Source organism: Nipponia nippon, unplaced genomic scaffold (assembly GCF_047370975.1).
Source record: "Nipponia nippon isolate SJK-2023a ecotype South Korea unplaced genomic scaffold, ASM4737097v1 scaffold_11, whole genome shotgun sequence".
Lineage (NCBI taxonomy): Eukaryota > Metazoa > Chordata > Aves > Pelecaniformes > Threskiornithidae > Nipponia > Nipponia nippon.
This window is the reverse complement of record NW_028262302.1, coordinates 26,275,758-26,293,874: the sequence shown is the minus strand read 5'-3', so window position 1 is coordinate 26,293,874 and position 18,117 is coordinate 26,275,758. Positions and strand designations below refer to the sequence as shown.

The window sequence follows — 18,117 nt, the reverse complement described above, 5'->3', positions numbered from 1 at the left end:
GTATTTGACTTCCTAGGCTGTGGGCTGCTGTTCTAGCATGAAAAACACTGGATGAAATTTTATTTTAGCCGTGGGTTTTTGTTGTTTTAATTAGCCATTTGAAGCGTGCTTTGCTACAAGTCAGATGAAAGCAGATTATTACTACAGTGACATAGGAGATAATTAACTGGGGTGAAAGAAAGCTGAACTTCTTGGTTTTATTGGGAAAATAGTGTTTTAATTACCTAGTCTATCACAGAGGAAGGGAGACTTGTTATAGCTTATTGGAATAAGAACAAACTCCAAGAGAGCCTTTGCTGTTGTACACACTCATACATGTTTGTTTTGCTTGTAGCTGCTGCACTTACATGTCCCAAGGACAACTGAAATCTCAAAATGCTCTTTCTGTAGTTTTGTGAATGTCATACCATTCACCCAACGCCATTTCTCCTGTCCTTCCTTCTGTGTTTGTAGCCTGATTTGTGTCTTGATCCCCCTGCTCCACAAATTGATTTGTCTTGTCTCCTTCCTCTGGCTAAATATAGTAAGTCTTGCCCGTGACCCTTCTCCCTTCCCATCTCTGGTATCTGGCTACAGGTTGTTTTCTACCCCTCCAGTGGTTCCCAGACAGGGAGACTTTTCAGCGCTGCAGTGATCTTGCACAGCTGCTCAGCAGCCGGTGCTGCGGGAAACTCCGTGGGACGTGTCCTCCTCCCTCGCAGGGGCTGCTGGCACGGCGGTGGCTGGGCTGTGCCGGGGGTTGTCCCTCTCCCAGGGTGTCCCACATTTTGCAGGGGCAGATGGCAAAAATGGGAAGTGGCGAGGTGCCATCTCAGGCTTGCTGGAAGATGAATGTGGCTTGTAAAGTTCTGCAAGCCACATCTCCGGGGGGGGGGGGAGGCTGTGTACCTTTTCTCTGGAGTCTGTCAGAGGATGAAAGAAGGGAGATAAACCACAAAGGAGTAGCAATAAGGACCTTAATGAGTCAGGGAAATGGGTTGGAGATAGGGAAGAGCTAAAACAACTTCTCGCTTGTGTTCTGAGCAGCTGAAGCATTGACGGGGTGTTTTTTCTCTGTAGGACTTGTAGCCAATGCCTTCAATTTGGATTGCTTTGCCTTTTACGATTATATATATATATGTGGTATTGAACAGCCTGAAAGTTTTCTAAGGGTTTAATGCAAACAGACATAAACATATAGATGGAGTTTAGAAATACTGTTAGTGTCTGTGGAGAACACTAGTATGCATATTTGAAATTGTTCTGGGCCTACTGGAGATTATATATGTGCGTGTGTGTGTGTATGGTGTATCTGTATGTAAATATGACGCAATCTATATATGTACAGAAATTCATGCCTTTGTTACCTGATAAAGAGAACCCTGATGGCTAAAACAGCACTCTCTGAAATGCCTCAAAACTGTGGACGGTAAGGGTGTCTGTCTCTTGTTATTTCCATGGAGTGATGCAACATGGAGATGACTTAGGTATAGTTTAGTTGTTTGTCATAGACAGCAAATAATGTGTTTTGTTCTGCTTTTTTAATTTTTTTTTAGGAGAGGATGCTGCCCCACATTTAAATTCACACGTTTGTGCAGCAAAGGTGTCAGTGAAGCTGCCTTCCATGAACATAGATAACCAAACACAAAGTGTGAGTAGTATACATGGTGATTCAGATTCTTCAGGGACAAATACATTTTAAAGCTTATGGCTTTTTATGGCAGTCACTGTCTGAAGATTTTGTCATCGGTGCATTTGTCTGCCTAGTGTGATAGTCTGGATGTTTCCTCAAAATACCAGTCTTCAAGTACTGTTTATTTTCTACTATTTTTCTTATAATTTTGTTATGATTATAAACTTAGGCAATTATTCTGTTTGTGAATATGTAAAATATTTTTAAGCAAATAAAATGCAATTCTTTCAGAATCATCGTGAGTTTAAGTCAATAAAGGGGAAGGCCATTTAACTATTTATTGTATGTACAGATGAACATGGAAGTGATTGGTACTAAAATCCATGGCAAAAGTCTGCCTTGCTGATGGGAAAAAATGCTTGGCTCAATATGTCACTACTGTTGAATGTGGAGCCAGAGGAAAATATATTTGAAACCAAAGTTTGCAAGAAAATTGTGTTCCTAGGTATCTTCCGAGCTTGTTCATCCTTAGAAGACTGCTATCACAAGGCAGCAATTCAAAATTGTATGTAAAAGAGACCATTAAGGGTTTGTATTGTTGTTATGAGGAATTTCTTTTTTTAGAATTACAAGAATTTTTCAGCGTTTTGATGTTTGCTTCCCGAAAGATTTTTTTTTTTTTTCCCATCTTGAAACATGTCTGAATGACAGATTGTGTGGGTAAGGTTATTTGTTTACATTTTTAAATGTAAGTTTCTCCTCATGAGACAGAGCTAGTTGCTGCAGTCTCAGCCCTTCAGAAGCCTGATAATCTCTAGTCAGAAATACCACAGTAATGATTAACAGCAAGAGTGCATGAACATATTGCCGCCCTCCCAGGGACTGCTCCATTTTTTTTATTGCCGCAATCGGGACAACGTGGTCGATCCAGCAGTGACTGGGGAGGAAGGTAGGATTGTCTGCCCCAAGCAGCATCCAAGCAAAACAAAAAAGAGGAATTCAGACATGTCAGTGGGAAAACTAGGAAAGAAGCTCTCCTCCAAGCAGGACAAACACAGCTTTTGCTTTGTTCCTCATCCAGTTTGAGCTTTTCATGGGATATCTGTGGAGAAGAGGAGATACTGTGGCACTTTCAAAGACATGGGGCATGAAGGCATCTCTCAAAAGCTAAGAAAAAAAATACTCCTTTTGCATTGACTTGTACCTTGTTGTGACGCTGGAGCATATAACTGCATCTGCACAGCTTCACTGCATCACTTAATGAGAGGCACCTCGTTGTTGCAGATACTCGTAACCATGAACAGTTCCCATTACTCTTATTTTATGGAGCCTGCGCTGATTTCATCTCTCCATAACAGAGAAAGATTAGAAGTTCCTCTTGGTTTTATTTTGATCTCATTGACCACAAGGTTCAGTTGATTTGCTGCAGAATCTGCGAGGGTAAATGGAAGACGAGAGATCTTCAACTGTTCAAGGTCGGTAATATCACGAGGATTCAACTTTAAAGAGTGTCTCTTTAGCATGTTATAGAGTTGATTTCTTGTCTGTCTTGACAGACATGTAAATAGTGGATTTGGGTGAGGGGTAAAAGCATGGCAAGCTTCATGCAAAATGCAACATCACTTTAAAAAAAGAAAAGGCACAAATGAGACAACATTACTGGGAGCTGGTTTTCAGCATATGATGCCACGAACATTGTCTCCAGTGGTAAAGCTGCTTCTAGACGTTCTTACACTGTGACAAACCACCAGGAGCAGAGGAGAGTATCTGCGAGGTTGTGCTGCTGTCTGTGGAACTGTGCTCTAAGTCAGACTATTGACATGATCAGTGCTTTAAAAAACAGTGGCATTTTTGTGGAAGGTGGAGATGTTCTTTTACCCTGCAGCAGGTTGCTACAGCAAGGCATCAAGTGGTTGCAGTAGAACAACTGACAGCAGGATGATGAAATGCAGCGGAGAGGGCAAGTGCTGCTTAAACCAGCTTTCCTGCAAGAGAAAACCTTCACAAAACTATGTTCCAAGTGCTCTGTCAAACTGCTAGGTTTTTGAGGATGCTAATATATAATTTATGTCCCCTTTGTTACAGTGTAAAAAGCAAATGAGCTGTACTGTTCTTGCACCCAGAGGTAATCAAATCGAGAACATGCAGACAGCTGACAAACTAAGGATGAGACAGGAGACAGCAGATGGATACACAGGCAAGGAGTGTGCACGGGAAGGGATGAGACAGCCCTGGCCAGTGGGAGAGGCAGTTGTCTCATCATACCGGGAAAATAACTGTGTCAGGTTTTACTGTCTGCAGTGCTGAGCGCCACACATTTTGCTCTAATTCTCTTCTTTTTCTCTTCTTGGGAACAAATGCATTTAAATCAAAGGTGTTGTCATTGTCATTGACTGAATCCTGTAGAAATGAGCTGTGTTTTTAGGAAAATATGTCAAAAAATGCCCAGTGAAGACCATTTTTAATCTGTTTTGAAAATTCCCCATAGAGTTATGTTCTCTCCCAACTCTAGGTGACTGATTCATCTTTTTGGAAGCTTCTGGGTTCCTGGCACTGTACTTCAAAGGTCTGCTGCTGGTGGGGATTACACTGGGGCAGTGGGATGTGCTAATTGTTTGTCCCCACTGCAACCTCTGCTGTTCCCATTCAAAGAGAATTTTGGAGAGGTGAAGAAAGTGCAAACTATTTGCTTCTCCTTCCCCAAAGCTTCCCCAAAACAGAGTATCCTGCCACATAAACATAAGTGGACCTCTGTAAATCTGGCACCCCATGCATAAATCATATTACAAGTATTTATATTCCTAGGAAAAGCTACAGGCTGCGTGGGGGGGTGGCGTTTTTTGCTTTGGTTTTAATCAGAGTCTCTGTTTTTCCTTTGAAATGGAAAAAAAAAAAAAAGTATCTTCTAGAAATTTATCTTTTTTCTTACTTTTGGATTCAGTCTTGTATTTCAGATGCCTGTAAATAGTTTTCCGGAGTTTGAAATGGTAAGCACATGTTCTGTGAACACAGCCAAGCCGTGATAAGGAATTCGTCTGTCTGCATCTCCAAGTTCCATTTTGTTTCTACAGCTTTTATGATTGAAAATGCACATTTCTCATGGGCACTCACAGAACTGAAACAGCATGATTTGCAAGCTTGCTAAATGGATTTCTTCCAAGCAAGTCATTGGGGTATGTCATCAAAGCTTAACAGCATCAAATAGAATTCCATCCAGGAAAAGTATTAAAAAACCACCTCTATACAGCTATATTTTTCAGTTAATTCTCAGCAGCAGAGAGGTGGGGGGGTATGGGGGTGTTATTGGATTTCAGGGTTGTAGGGTGGAAACCAAAACCCTGGCTTTATTTTTTGTTTCAACTGAATTCCTGGTGAAGCTTGCTCGTGTCTTACATTAGGAGAGCACTAGAACGAGGGTATTTGTTCATGGATGGGACTTGCGGTATATGAAAGTGCAAAACTGAAATGTCAGAAGTGTTTATGTTTGCAGAACATCTTTTTCTGACTTTGGTAAGTAAAATCTGGCCGCTTGGACGCGAGATGCTCAAAATCCAGTTTTTTTTTTTCTCGTCCTCTCTCCCTCCCTGAAGAAAAAAGAGAGATGCCGTATGGTGAGGGTTGTAGCAATAAAGAGACTGGGTGGATCTACGGGAACATCATGCAATTCCTGGCACAGGCAAGGATCCTCGCACCTAGGCCAGCGCAGGCTCCTGGGAGAGGACTCCGGCCGTAAGCTGGTAATTTGTCTGATGCCAGTGTCAGCCTTCCCCTGTTCAGCTGACTTATCTTGGTTTTCAGTATAGGAAGTGGAAAATTTCATGTGCACGCTTAATCTTATCTGAATTGTGGGAAATTAGATAAAGTGAGTATTTTGTTATTGCTGTTCACCTTCATAGCTCAGAGATGGAAGTTGTCAAAATTAGCTGCTAAAAACATGTGCTGACCTTCCAAGGTGCTTGACAAATTGCTACAGGATAACATTTCTGTCCTGACTGGGTAAAGATCTATGTGCCAACCTCCTCCCTGTGAATTGAGTACTCAGATGTTTAAAATTACACATGTGCAAAAATTTGCTGGATCCCAGTCTGAAATGTAGCCATTTAAGAGCTGGAAGCCTGCAGCTGTTTAACAGCTCGCTGTTAACACTCGACACAAGAGTTTAAGACAGAAAGGTGAGAGGATTGCATCCTACGGAACTGATACGGCATGATCAGTTCATCCTTTCTATAGGTGTCCAACAGGGTTTTGTGTGTGGGACTGAAAGCTACTGTATAAGCACGGTGATATTTGTACTGATTGGCAGGCGTGTTCCTATGGAGCTCTCTTTTTTTTTTTTTTTCTCCCCTTCTTCTGCTGCACTCCTGATTTAGATACGTGTCTTTAAAAGTTGTCTCTAAAATATTCATTATTGTGATTGTGTGTTGATGCCTCCCCCAACCTTCCAGGGCTTGGATGTGATTTTGCTTCTTTGATCTTGCAAATGTGGCCAGATCATTTATCCAGATCTTGATATTGTGGTGTCCTTGAGCCACAGGTGAGGGAACTGCAACAAAGCTTTTTCCAGAAATCTCAAAAAAAAAAAAAAAAAAAAAAAAAATTCGAAATCTCACTACAGTGATGTGGCCAGCTGAGCAGAGGCCATATAATGCCCTGGGCCCTGCTGCTGTGATGGCAATAATACAAACCTACAATCCTGTGTCCATGTCTAGAGCTTTTGTTACATTTTGAGTAGAAGGTGAAACCTGCTTTTGCCTTTTGCTGTCATCTTCTGCCATGAGAGGTGAGTGCAGAAAGTGGACTCTTACAGTTCAGGGGTTATTTTGCTTCCTTACATATTGCTTCATATTTAGGTTAGAAACCAGAAGGTAAGAGAAAAGTCAAATCAGAAGTGTAATCAGGAGCCTGTGAGGCACCTTGTTGATGGAGGAGGTCATTCCCCAGTATTTCAAGAAAGGGCTGTTTTGGGAAGAGGTGCTTTGGGAAGAGGTTAAAGCATTGTCGTTCTGATCAGACTTCACCCTCAAGGCCCGTAGGTCTTCCAGGCTGACGGGTCCTGCAATGAAGCTGTTGAGTACCTTGAAGGGGTACATGAAGCCCCTGAAATGGCTTGAACTAAAAGCCAGTGGGGTTCTTGCCCATGTTGTTGCTGTTGCCGGTCTAGGGCAGTTCTCAGAAAAATAGTTGGGGAAAAAAGAGAGATGCAAAAATCAGTCATCTGAAGAGTTGAGCGGGTGCTGAGAAAAGAACTTCACAAAAACTCAAAAAACTGAAACCAACTGGAAAGTAGCAATCCTGCTACTGCTGTCTGCTTTGCCGATGAGCTGGAAGGCCGGGCAGCTGCCGGGAGGGAGGTTTGCGAGGAAGGTTTGGGAGGAAGGCAGTGACGGCTGCCGGCAGCAGGCAGGGCACTCCCGGCAGCGCCGGTCTTCATCCTGCCCGCCCCGGGCAGGCAGGGCAGCAGCTCTGACTCTTCAGGCCCTCTCTGGGCTCTGTCTTTTCCTGGCAGGAGTGCCCAGCCCTGCAAACCAGAGTTGCTAACATTTCATTTTGCCTTGAACTGGCTGCAGGCAGAGCCCCCCGTATAGGGACATGCTACAGTCGTATCGGTGGGGTCATTCCCTGCTCTGCCATCTCCGCACACCGATTTCTTACTGTCAGCTGAAAAAAAATCTCCCCTGGCTGGTGCCTGTTCCTTAATATATGTACAGTTGTACTTAACCTGCAGCCTGTTATCACCTGGACAGCCGACTGTTGATCACCGTGTAAAAATCTTGCCACTGAAATGATGACTTAGAGCTTATTTTTAATGGGTTCTGGGAGAGGCTTCTTGCAGTGACTGGGGGTTTTGCTGGGTGAGTGGCATTCTGTCATTTTTTTTCCCCCCCCCCTTCTTTTTATTCTGACAGTCTTGGAAACTGCTCTTCCTGCGTGCTGTGCCCTTGGAGAAGGGCGCTCAGCCTCCTGCCTCTCTCACATAAATACCGTCTTCCCTTCCGTGCTGCAGAGTCGTGGCTTCTTCCCTGCTGTGTTTCCTTCACCAGCACCTATGGCAAAGCAGCGGGCACCAAGCCACAGATGAAACCTGCTACTTGCTGTGAAACTCAGCATCTGCTTAAATAGCGCTTACGTCTGTTAATGCCAATTGTTTAATGCAGCTTTCTAGGCAGTACGGTGCCAGGTGCTGTAGAGTAAGGGATTCCTCTGGCCGATAAGCTTTGCAGCTCAAGACCAAGGAGGATTTCCCCTTCTGTGTTCAGGCTGCTGTGCCATTGCCTCTTTCAATGCCAAACTTTGAACAGCTGATTTTGTTTTGCTTTGTTTTGTTTCCCCAGATCAATTAACTAAAGCCATCTTTGCAATAAGTGTTTTCTTCTTAAAAGCAGTCGCACTCTTGCCTCCTCTCGTTTCAATAAGGATGTTGTTCAGGGCAGGGGATGCCAGTGGTTTTGTTTAGGTTCTCATAGACCTTCATAGGGACAATAGTGGCTGGTTTCTGCAAGTCCTGCTAAATCCAGGAGGGTGCAGAGGGATGAGGTGGGGACCACACCACCAAGAGGCATCCTTATGGAAAACAAAGAGCAGGACTGTGGGTCGGAGGGTGACGGATCCCTCTTTCATGCTTGTAGGAACAGTTCTGCATCTTCTTGTACTGTTTGACAGGTAAAGATCCTTTAGGGAGGAACATTTTTTTTTCTCTGCCCTGGGCCAATAAATAACAGCAAAGAACTGCTCATCCCTGCCTACCTGGACTAATTTTGTTGTTATCTTAATTGCTTCATTCTCACAACCCACACTCAATCTTTTCAGAAAATTGGAGCCTTGAACTTCATTCCAGGATCTTGAGGAAATCTTGCGTCTCCCTAGCCTCTCTCATCTACAAGAACAAGCCCTATCTCTCCCCACCTGACGTAGTCTGAATTTCCTCAGGGATTATCTAAACAGAGCCCACGTGATCCGTTTCTCTCAACCCCTCTACAAATGGGAAAGCATAAATCATGGGTCCCTACAAATAAACACAACTGGCAAGATGCTATTTTCCTCTGTCTGAAGTAACACCAGTTCTTTAATCTGCCGCCTCCTGGAAGCATGTCTGCTCAGAGAAAGTACAACCATTACAATGTACACACCATGTTCTTCTGCCACTTCTCCTTGCAAGCTATAATGGGAACCCTACGTCAGAAACATTGCAAGAAATGCAGCCAAGTGCATACCTCTTACCATTTTCAGTTCTCTTCTTCAATTTGGCTTTGAAACCAGAAAGCGTTCCTGCTTTGAAGGGAAGGAGTGGCTGGCTAAGAAAGGGAAAATCCTGACCGTGAAATCCCACTGCAGCTTAATTTTCAGACCTGTGACTTTCGTTCAAGCATCGTGTTGTAGTTGGGAGGGTGTTGGGACATCATTAATTCTGAAAATATTCTTTGTAAACTGAAGAAAGGGTAAGTTCTTGCTGTAACAAGAACAACTCCGAGCTGAACACTTAAAAATGCTACAAAAACTAGAGATGTTTTTACAGTTAAACCCCGTCTGGAGTTCATTTGAAATAATCATGTTTACATGGAGGTGAATTAGTGCGCTGAGCTCTGCCAACGCCTCACTGTAGTTAAAAGTACACAGCCAAGAATTATAACCCTGGTAATTTAGTCCCCGAGTGCTGCGCTCCTGGGTATGTGCAAGAACCCAGAGGCAGAAAGGCCAGTCTGGGGGGGGTGGGGAGCCAAAATCACTTTAATCAGCGATGAACTTTGTAGGAATATTCCAGGGAGAATAAGTGCTGGGTCTATGATTTGCCTTTCATTGCAAAACAACTATTTCTATGTATGCAAAAGGTAGGCCTCTACAGAGGTCCTATTGCCATGTCTCTGCTGAGGGTGGGATTCAGTTTGCTGGGCAGTGAAGATGTCCACGTCTCTGCTAGCCCTCTGCACCTCCTTATGGTTTTTGGAACAGGCCCTCTAGGATGTGAGCCATCTCTGCTCTTGGCGACACCTCCTTTGGGGTAAGGCGAGTCTTTCCCCTCAGCGTTCCTGGACAGCAGGGATCAGGGGGGTGGTAGAGGTGAACCCACCCCAAGGGTCATTTTCCAATAGCGCCGTTGGCCTGAGAACCTCCAAGTGAGCAGACCTCATCTTCTAACCTTTCTTTGAGGAGTCTTTGATGCTAAGTGTGTATTTGGAGCTAGCAGTGAGTGACCTGGATGGGGCCCTGCAAACGTTTCACTGTTCCACTCCTGCCCTTCAGTTCAGCTACTCCTATTTTAAGGGCTGTCTGCTTGAGAGTAAAATGTACTTATGAAAAGAGTTTCGCATCTGATATGCATGTATAATACCTGGGAATGTCTCTGCACATCTGTGCTGTGTGGTCTTTCCAGGAGCCTGAGAAAGCATTTCTCTCGCTAAAATTTTGAGTGGCAGGATTACTTCCCAGCTAAGGTCTGTGAGCAATTGCAGAGAGCAAAGCTTTTCGGTTTTGCTTTGATGATCAAAAATGCAGTTGCCTTGAGTGTCGGCTGACATGAGAAGGAGCTTTATTTCAGGCAGCCTCTGCCGTTTGCAGTTAATTGAAGCTCGTGGTTGTTGCAAGCCCTCTCCTGACCCTCAGCTTGTCTCCTATCTCCGTCTGCTGCTATTGAGCTGTTACCGGAGATGCTGTTCCTGCCTGGGCTCTCAGCCTGCTCCTGGAGATGCTGTTCCTGCTCAGCCTGGTCCTGACAGACTGGACCTCTCCTTGCCAGGCCGTGTGTCAGCAGGGACACGTGGCCTGGCAGCTGCTCCATGCTGGAAACTCGGTTGTTGCCGTCTTCCTTGTTACTGCACCCGGGCCCGGCCAGGAAACGTCAGCCACGGGGCTGCCAGGTCAGGCTTTGCTCAACCGCCCGCCTCGCTGGATGCCTGCACCCCCAAGAGACAGGGAGATACAGGGAAAAAGGGAGACGACCAGGAGCAGGGTTACAGATCATACCGGGGAAGGTGCAAAGCAGATAGGGACAAGGAGGGGATGTGTGTTGCCGGCAAATGGGCTCTGTGCTGGGTGCTCACTCGTTTCGGTCTGGATCTGTATGACCATGAGATCAGTTTCTCCGAGTGGAACTAGGCTGGAGGAATCTCGATGAGATCAAAGGGAGATAATTTTATTACAGCAGCCTGCAAGTTCCTTTTTTTTGTATTATTGCTGCTTAATGTAGGGGATCAAATTCTTAGCTGATATAAATCCGCATGTAGCTCCATTGACTTTTATGGCACTGCAGCCCTTTACCACATCTTGTGATTTACTGGGTCCGCGTTAGCGCCCTGCACGGACGGTTCCCAGGCCCTTGTCTGCAGACGACGGGAGGCACAACCACGGGTACGTGGCCCTCATTTGGGTGTTTGCAGTCTTCTCCAGAGCATCTTCCGTTAAAGACTTGGTAATTAGACTGCCTTGTATTCCACAATAAATTCCATGTGTTGACAGCAGTCTGTGGTCCAAAAGCTATGGATGCCACTGCTCTAAACACTCCTCACTAATTCATTAGCTTTTAATTTGTGTAAATAAAGATTCTCATTACTTTTTTTTTTTTTTCTTTTTTTGTCACTTGTGGTGCTGGGGAAGCTCTTTGCCAGCCGCTTTGCCCAGAGATTTGTTTCTCCAGATAACAAATCTTGGGACCAGCAGCTGAACCAGGACACGCTGCCATTTTAATGAACTGTAAATTTAGAGCATCTTAGCACACTTGGAAAAAGTATAAATCATAGGTTACTTCTGATTTCTTTTTTTTGTTTGTTTCAAAAGTGAACAAGTAGCAAACCATTAGGTTTCTTTCAATGGTGACAGGCTAATTGTTTCAAAATGGGGCCGTGTAATACGTTGAGGGCTGCGATGTGAGATCAGCTGGAACATCTGTTCCTGAAGAACGCCGTGTAGGAACATCACTTCTAAACAGAGATAAGCCGGTTCAAACAGGATATGAGGGAACCTTGCAAAGCTGAGAAAATTACTGTCATGACAGCTGTAAAACCAAAAACCTCTTGGAAATGCAGCCTGGGAATGCTGCTCTTAAACAGAAGCAGAGAAAAACTGATGTGGGTTTCTAGGCAGGGCGCTGCGTCGCGGGGGAGCAAAGTCCTCTTGCAAAGCCTTTACTGGCATTAAAATGTTCCTTCCCAGTTCCTGATTGCAAGAGCATTTCGTAGGCTGTGAGATGGCGTAGAAGGCCAGTTCTGACACGAGGTAATTAGCTGGAAATTCAGATCGTTTTCAGCAAATGTGAGCCAGTTGTCACAGATTTTATTTTTCCTGTACTGTGGGCATCTGCTGGTGGCCACCACCAGAAACACAACACAAAATTAGATGGATGCAGTACAGCCGTTACGCTTCATCTGTTATTTTTACAGCTATTTCTGTATCTTGCTAGGTATCTGTTAGGGAAAAGGTTGGTTTGGTTTTGGTTTCTTTTTGTTTCAAAAGGTGTTTGTTGTAATGGGAATTTTTTGCTGTGATACTTAACTTTTGCATGACAAATGAAACGTCTGAAGAAAACAGTGCTCAGAAATTGGATAGTTTAAGGAGTGCAAACCTGACCTCTTGCAGCAAGGAATAAATAAGAATAAAGGTAATGCATACATTTCTGATGCAGCCCAAGTACCTGATCGAATGCTGTTTTACCGTGACTTTGTCCCTGGGAGTATTTGAATTGTTGGGGCTGCTGCTAGTAAAACTGACACCGTATCCACACAAAACGGAAAACATTAATGTGCAAAGGTTTTGAACAACTTGACGGAAGCTCTGAAAGGAGCAGGGCCAGGGACAAGCTTAGAAATGTGGAAGTATTTTGGATTACTGCACCCAAGCCTCAATTTCACAAGATATTTAAAACACATGCCTACATTTAGGCGTATGAATACTTGCACTGGCTTCAATGAGACCCTTCTCTTGGGTAAATTTAGGCATAGGCTCGGATGTCTCACTGAATGAGAAATGTAGAAGGACTCCACGTACTTCCTCCTCAGAGCTCAAATAGTAACAACTCCAAGTAAATCCCAGTTGAGTACATAAAGCAGATGAGTGCAAAAAACACTGTGATAAATCCTCTACCAGTTCTTAAATCTTGCTGATCTTTAATCTGATAACTCTTCCTCCCTCAGACAAACTGATGGGTATAGCATTTCAGCTCTCGGACCGCATGCCGGTGTGTGTAGATGTATTACGTGCTGTGTATCAGGGCAGTGAGCATATGCAGAAATTAGGAATTTGGGTTGTTCAATTAGAAATAGACGGTTTTTAACCTATCTTTCATTAAGTCTATTATTTAACAGAAAGCTTTCTCGCTCAGCTTCTTTAGAGGTGCTGTTGCTGTAAAGCCAGTTTACACACGGATTCATGATGCTCACAGCGGAGATGAAATAAAATCATTTCTCCTGCTGCTCCCCGGCCTCTGCTGCTGTCCCGGCCGAGGGATTTGTTCCAGGTGGCGGCGGCGGGTGGGAGCACTCTATGCTGGGGGACGAGGAGGGAGGTGTGCTCCATTCCCTGTGCACCCCTCACGGGCGGTGTCCAGAGGATGAACGTGCCAAAGCCCCACTGCTATCCACTCCAGACAAGCTGAGAGATGGCTGCAAAAGGACCTCCTGCTCCCATCTCCCTGCCGGCATCGTCTGGTCCTTCCCTGCATCCTTTGGGCATCACCGGAGGTAATGGGGAATGATTAAAAATCCCTGGGTTTGTGGTTTGTCAGAGGATGGAGCAAACCACCTCATTGCCTGCCCAATGCACCCGTGGCTCCCCCATTGTCCCCTGGACTGGCACCGTGCAGGTCCGTGCTACCATGTACCACCCTGCACAGAGCCGGCGGCCAGCATGGCTCTAAGCCCAAGCGGGAATATCCTCCTCTATTTGAAAACAACTTTTTAAAATAGTATTTTAAATTTCAGAGCTCCTTGATCGAAGACAGCAGAGACGTGATGGATCAGGTTGGCAGAACAGCTCCCGGATGAGCCACCAGCATCCCGTTGAGAGGTACTGCGGCTCCGGGAGCTGATGGCTATCTGAGGATGACGCCAGCTCTCAGCTGGGGTGTGGCCCAGAGTTTCCGAAAGTAAGAGGAGGGGTTGAAAAGCGAAGCCGCTCTATTGATTTCAGCCATGAGAGGCCAAGGGCAGGCAGAGGCATCTGCCGATGCTCACAGCCTGGCAGAGCCAGCGTGGGAAAGGTGAGGCAGCCACGAGGCCCTGCTCCTTTCCCTGCTGTGGATGAGAGGGCAACTGGCTGTGAAAACAGTCATCGGGGACCATTAGGAGAGCTTTAAACAGAGCAGGTCCCCAGATGTGAAAACTTCCCCGCCAGCCGGAGTATTAGGGTTCTCCTGCTGACTGTGCTTTATTGAGCGCTGAAGCCAGTGCTGTGTTGCCATTACCTGCTGGCCGGGATACCTGTGGAGCAATAAATACTGGCTCTCGCAAGGCGGTGGTTAGGTGACCAGCTCAGCCTGTTGTTTTACTGCCGTTCGCCGTCGCCTCTGCCCTCGTGCTGGTGCTCCCCGGGCCCATTGCCCAGCGTTGGGGAGCTCAAACCAGCTTGAGCCTTCCTTCACGCTGGCTCGGGGTTTTGTGCTCCTGCGTCCCCTCAGGTCGGGTTGGGCTGCTTTGTCCTCCGCAGACGGGGGCTGCAGTTAGCTGCTGCAGCACAGCCTCCTTTAAATCTCAAATATCCCCGTTTTCAAGGGTGATGGGTGCACGGACAGCAGCATCAGGAGGAGTTTCGAAGTGTGTTCTTCAGCAAGGGGCATTGAAGTCACCAGTATTACGTTTGCTCTTACTAATGAAGACTGGCTGCCATGCCAAAATGTCTATATGAATTAAAAGAATTTATTTTTTGCTAGCTGGGCTTGATGCTTCCACTGAGAGGAGAGGTTTCTCACAAGCTTCTGGAGTAGGGGAGCTTCATGCAGCAGCAGAGCCTGTTCTTGGTGCCGCCTTTTTGCAAAGAGGATTTCAGAAAAGCCATGGCTCCTGCAGCCAAAAAGCAGCGATACAGGAGCTTTGTGTAAAAGTTGATTTAAAACTTTTTATTTGATTACGGGTTAATAAAGGCAGAACAGAGCTGCTGCTTGGGACATCAGACATTGATTTCCATGTGTAGAAGCTCAGGAATTGATCTAAAGTCCCCACTTGGAAGACATCCCTCCATCAGGGGCGAGAGCTACTGGCACAAAAACCTCTGTTCGGGCTTTCGTGTACGTCTTTTTTGTAGGACACTGCAGTGCTCTCTCTGCTCTCTGCCATGCAAGCACCCTCCAAGTACTACGGTGATTTGGGTGCTTTGATTTTTGTGTTGGGTTCCTCCTGACACAGCGAGGACATATGATCAGCCTTGATTCCGGCCCCCTTTTCTAGCTGTGTTTTCTAAGTGCTGCTTTTGACCCAGGCAGGCCATCATTTCCAAAGCTCTCTCTAACTGGGCAGGCTGAGGGCTGCTCACGTATCCTTATCGATCTGCTCACATGTCCAGCTGAGTTCATTTGGCTGCTCTGACTATTTCATCAATCCCCACATTAATCTGCCTGTAGACTCCTCTTTCAGCCACTTTGCAGCTTCTCGGCAGCTTTGCCTGGAGCAGGAACATATTTTTCATCTTTCTGCTGAGGCTGAGTTTACACAAGGTGAATTTAGAGAGCTGCCAACGCCTGCGAACTTCTCAGGCTGCAGCAGAAGTGTTGCTACCTTTAAGTGAAAACCCAAGGCTGAATTGGTTTTCTTTTGTTTTGCTAATTGGTTCAGCGCTGTGGTTGGTATTTATTGCTTTTGTGCTGGTCCTTGATTTCTAGGTGTCTCTGTCATATTATGCTGCGCCCATGAAACATGGGAATATCACGCTCTCCTTGGGATATGCCAACAACTCGGGAAGGGGGTGAGTGTAACCAAACAGATTTCCCACCTTCAGGAGCAGGGAAACTGCTGAACTGTTGCCTGGCTTTTGTTAAGCATGTGAGCTGCTGTATAAATAATATTTATTGTGTTTATTTCTCCAAAGAGATCCAGCAAAGAAAGACTTTTGCCTCCATTATGCTCTAGATCCAGGTGCTTTGCTTGGTTCATGGGGAGTCATTTGAAAGGGGTTGTCCTCGCCTTGTCCTCTGCCAATTCACTCCTCGCTTCTGAACAAAGAAAGAGACTCTTACGCCTCCATAAGAAGTGTTTTTAAGTGGTTATGAAGCTATAAAAAAAGAAAAGAAAAACTTTCTTTTGCAGAACCTCCAATGATGAATCTGTGACCAACGATGGAAAAATGCACTGGGGCTGCTCTTCTGAAGCTTTCACCAGTGGTTAACCTCTGGCAAAGCCTACCTTCAGTCAGGCTGGTATCAGTGTCAGTGCAGCCGTGCCTGCACGGGGGGGTCCCTGAACCCCCCTGGATCCTTTGCAGAATGGGAATAAACAATTTCCATTATTTTTCTTTGCAACTCTTCAATTTCCTCCTGGCAAGCGTGGGCCGGGAAGAAAAAGAGAAACCATTGGGTGCACAACCGGAGGTGACAGCGCGATTGATTGTCTGTCTGCATCTGTTGCTAAATCGAGCCTTTTGAAGCCATCCTTGAGTGGAAGTCAACGTGCAGCAGATCCTTTGCAAGAGGGAAGGTGGGGGCTGCGTGGCCGTGGCAGGGGCATGGTGGTGTTTTTGGGCGGGTGAAGGCAAGAGCGATGGAGCTGAGCTGTCTGTTTTGGCATTTCCCCCGGGCTCAGCTGCTCTGAGTTCATCAGGAGAGTGCCAGGGAAGCTATCACCTTTCTTACCCGCTTGATTCCTCCCCGTGCTTTAAAGCAAGGGTTTTTTCCCCCACAGTGCAGCTTTAAAAAGTATGGTTTAACAGCAGCCTCTTTATAACTTTTTATGCAGCCACATTCTAATTAAAACACAAAACTCATCAGAAATTGCTTTCCAAGGGACCTACCCCAAGTGGGGATTGAGGGCGTTTGCCATACAGCAGCCAAAACTTTTAAAAATGTTTGGTTTAGAGTGCAGCGATCTCAGCACATGAGAATGGGCTATTCCAGCTCACAGGAATTGGCTATTCCCTGCCGGGGAGCCCTGAATGGTGCTTTGCTGAGGACAAAAAAGGTCTTAAACAAGTACAAAAATCCCATTCAGCTTGAGGACTCAGTGGATGGTCCTGCTGGGAAAGTGAAGTGTCAGTGTGGAAAGTTGCTCCTTGATGCTTTAGTCGGACATCGGCATTTTGGAGACCCAGCCATCCTGCGGGATTCATCCCATGCGCCAAGCCCCCATCCTGGCGGATCCTAAAGACATTACGACACTTGCTTCTTGGTGACCTTCCAGCTCTCATATATCATAAAACAAGCAAGATATAGGAGATCACCCCAGAAATAACAACTGAAAAAAATGTGGAAGGCTGGGATAAGAAAATCCCCACGTAAGGACGGGATTTCTCATGCTTCTTATTTGTTTCTGGCATTGCAGGTCCAGGGGCCAATGTGCTTCCCGTGGTTTTCACCCCACAATCATGAAAGCCAAAGACTTGCTCTGTTTTGTTAACGGGAGCTGGTGTGCTGTGATCCGAGACCGGCAGGAGATGCTTTATAGCTATGCTAAATACAGTGACTAAGTACTGTGACATTTTTGATGGCACAAAGCGACTCAGGATGTTCTTTGTGGCCAGCGGCTGGTGGGACGCGGTGACAATATGGTCCCAGGTCGGGGCACTTCCTTAGGGCATGGTGGCACCTAAGCCATTTAGTTTTGAAGGATTTGGTGAATGTCCTGAGCCCTTTACTCCAATGCTATCCCAGGTTTTAACATTTTTAAATATTGGGTTTTAGCATGGTGCAATGTCTCTCTGACATTTTCGTAGCTTAATTCACCCATCCACATCTATGGCAGAATTTCCTCATTCCCAGGACAGAGATGCTGGGCTCTAATTTTGCTGTTATTCATAGAGTAACGTCAAAACCCCAGTGCTCCAGGTCAGGCCTCTTCCCAAACCCTGCACGTTCATAGATGGGCTGCCACATTTTTCACTGTAAAATGCTTGTACCAAAACCCTGCGTTGGGGTGAGCTGGACTTGCGAATGCCAGGGCTGCGGTGCTGCAGTGGAGACCCTGCTTCCAGCAAGCAGGGAAGTCTTCCAAGGCAGCAGAGCAATTTAAGACCTTAAACCTGACTCTGAAATGCCTTCCAATTCATAGAATTATAGAATCATATATAGAATCATAGAAGTCCAACTGTTAACCTACCACTGCCAAGTCCACCACTAAACCATGTCCTTGAGCACCACGTCTACCCTTCTTTTAAATACCTCCAGGGATGGAGACTCAACCAGGGCAAGGGAGGGAGAAGTTTGAGGTAGGGGGTGATGTGGGACCATGCCCTTGGATACGCACTTCTTAGGGAGTCTCAGGGCACCACCTGTGTATAGATAGACATATAAATGCATATATACATGCATATATACATATGTGTGTGTTATATATTGCAATCAGTCTGCCTGCAGGCAGCTGTTGACATGGGCAGTCCAT

The 18,117-nt window shown here is 45.7% G+C and overlaps 1 protein-coding gene across 18 annotated transcripts in view; it reads left to right on the top strand.

Annotated features, from left to right (window-relative positions):
• KIAA0586 (KIAA0586 ortholog) overlaps positions 1 to 16,033 on the top strand; it is an 89,612-nt gene extending 73,579 nt beyond the window's left edge. For 4 of the 18 annotated variants that reach the window (XM_087747996.1, XM_087747997.1, XM_087748003.1 and 1 more), the window contains one exon: positions 1,536 to 1,905. In XM_087747996.1, coding sequence (XP_087604122.1) covers positions 1,536 to 1,681 — 146 coding nt within the window. In that variant the 3' untranslated portion in view covers positions 1,682 to 1,905. Of the gene's footprint in view, positions 1 to 1,535; positions 1,906 to 2,491; positions 2,508 to 2,693; positions 3,032 to 3,697; positions 13,279 to 13,518; positions 13,797 to 15,410 lie in introns of those variants that run through there. The other 14 variants (XR_015702396.1, XR_015702397.1, XR_015702394.1 and 11 more) reach the window with 14 other exon arrangements.
• The last annotated feature ends 2,084 nt before the right edge of the window (positions 16,034 to 18,117 follow it).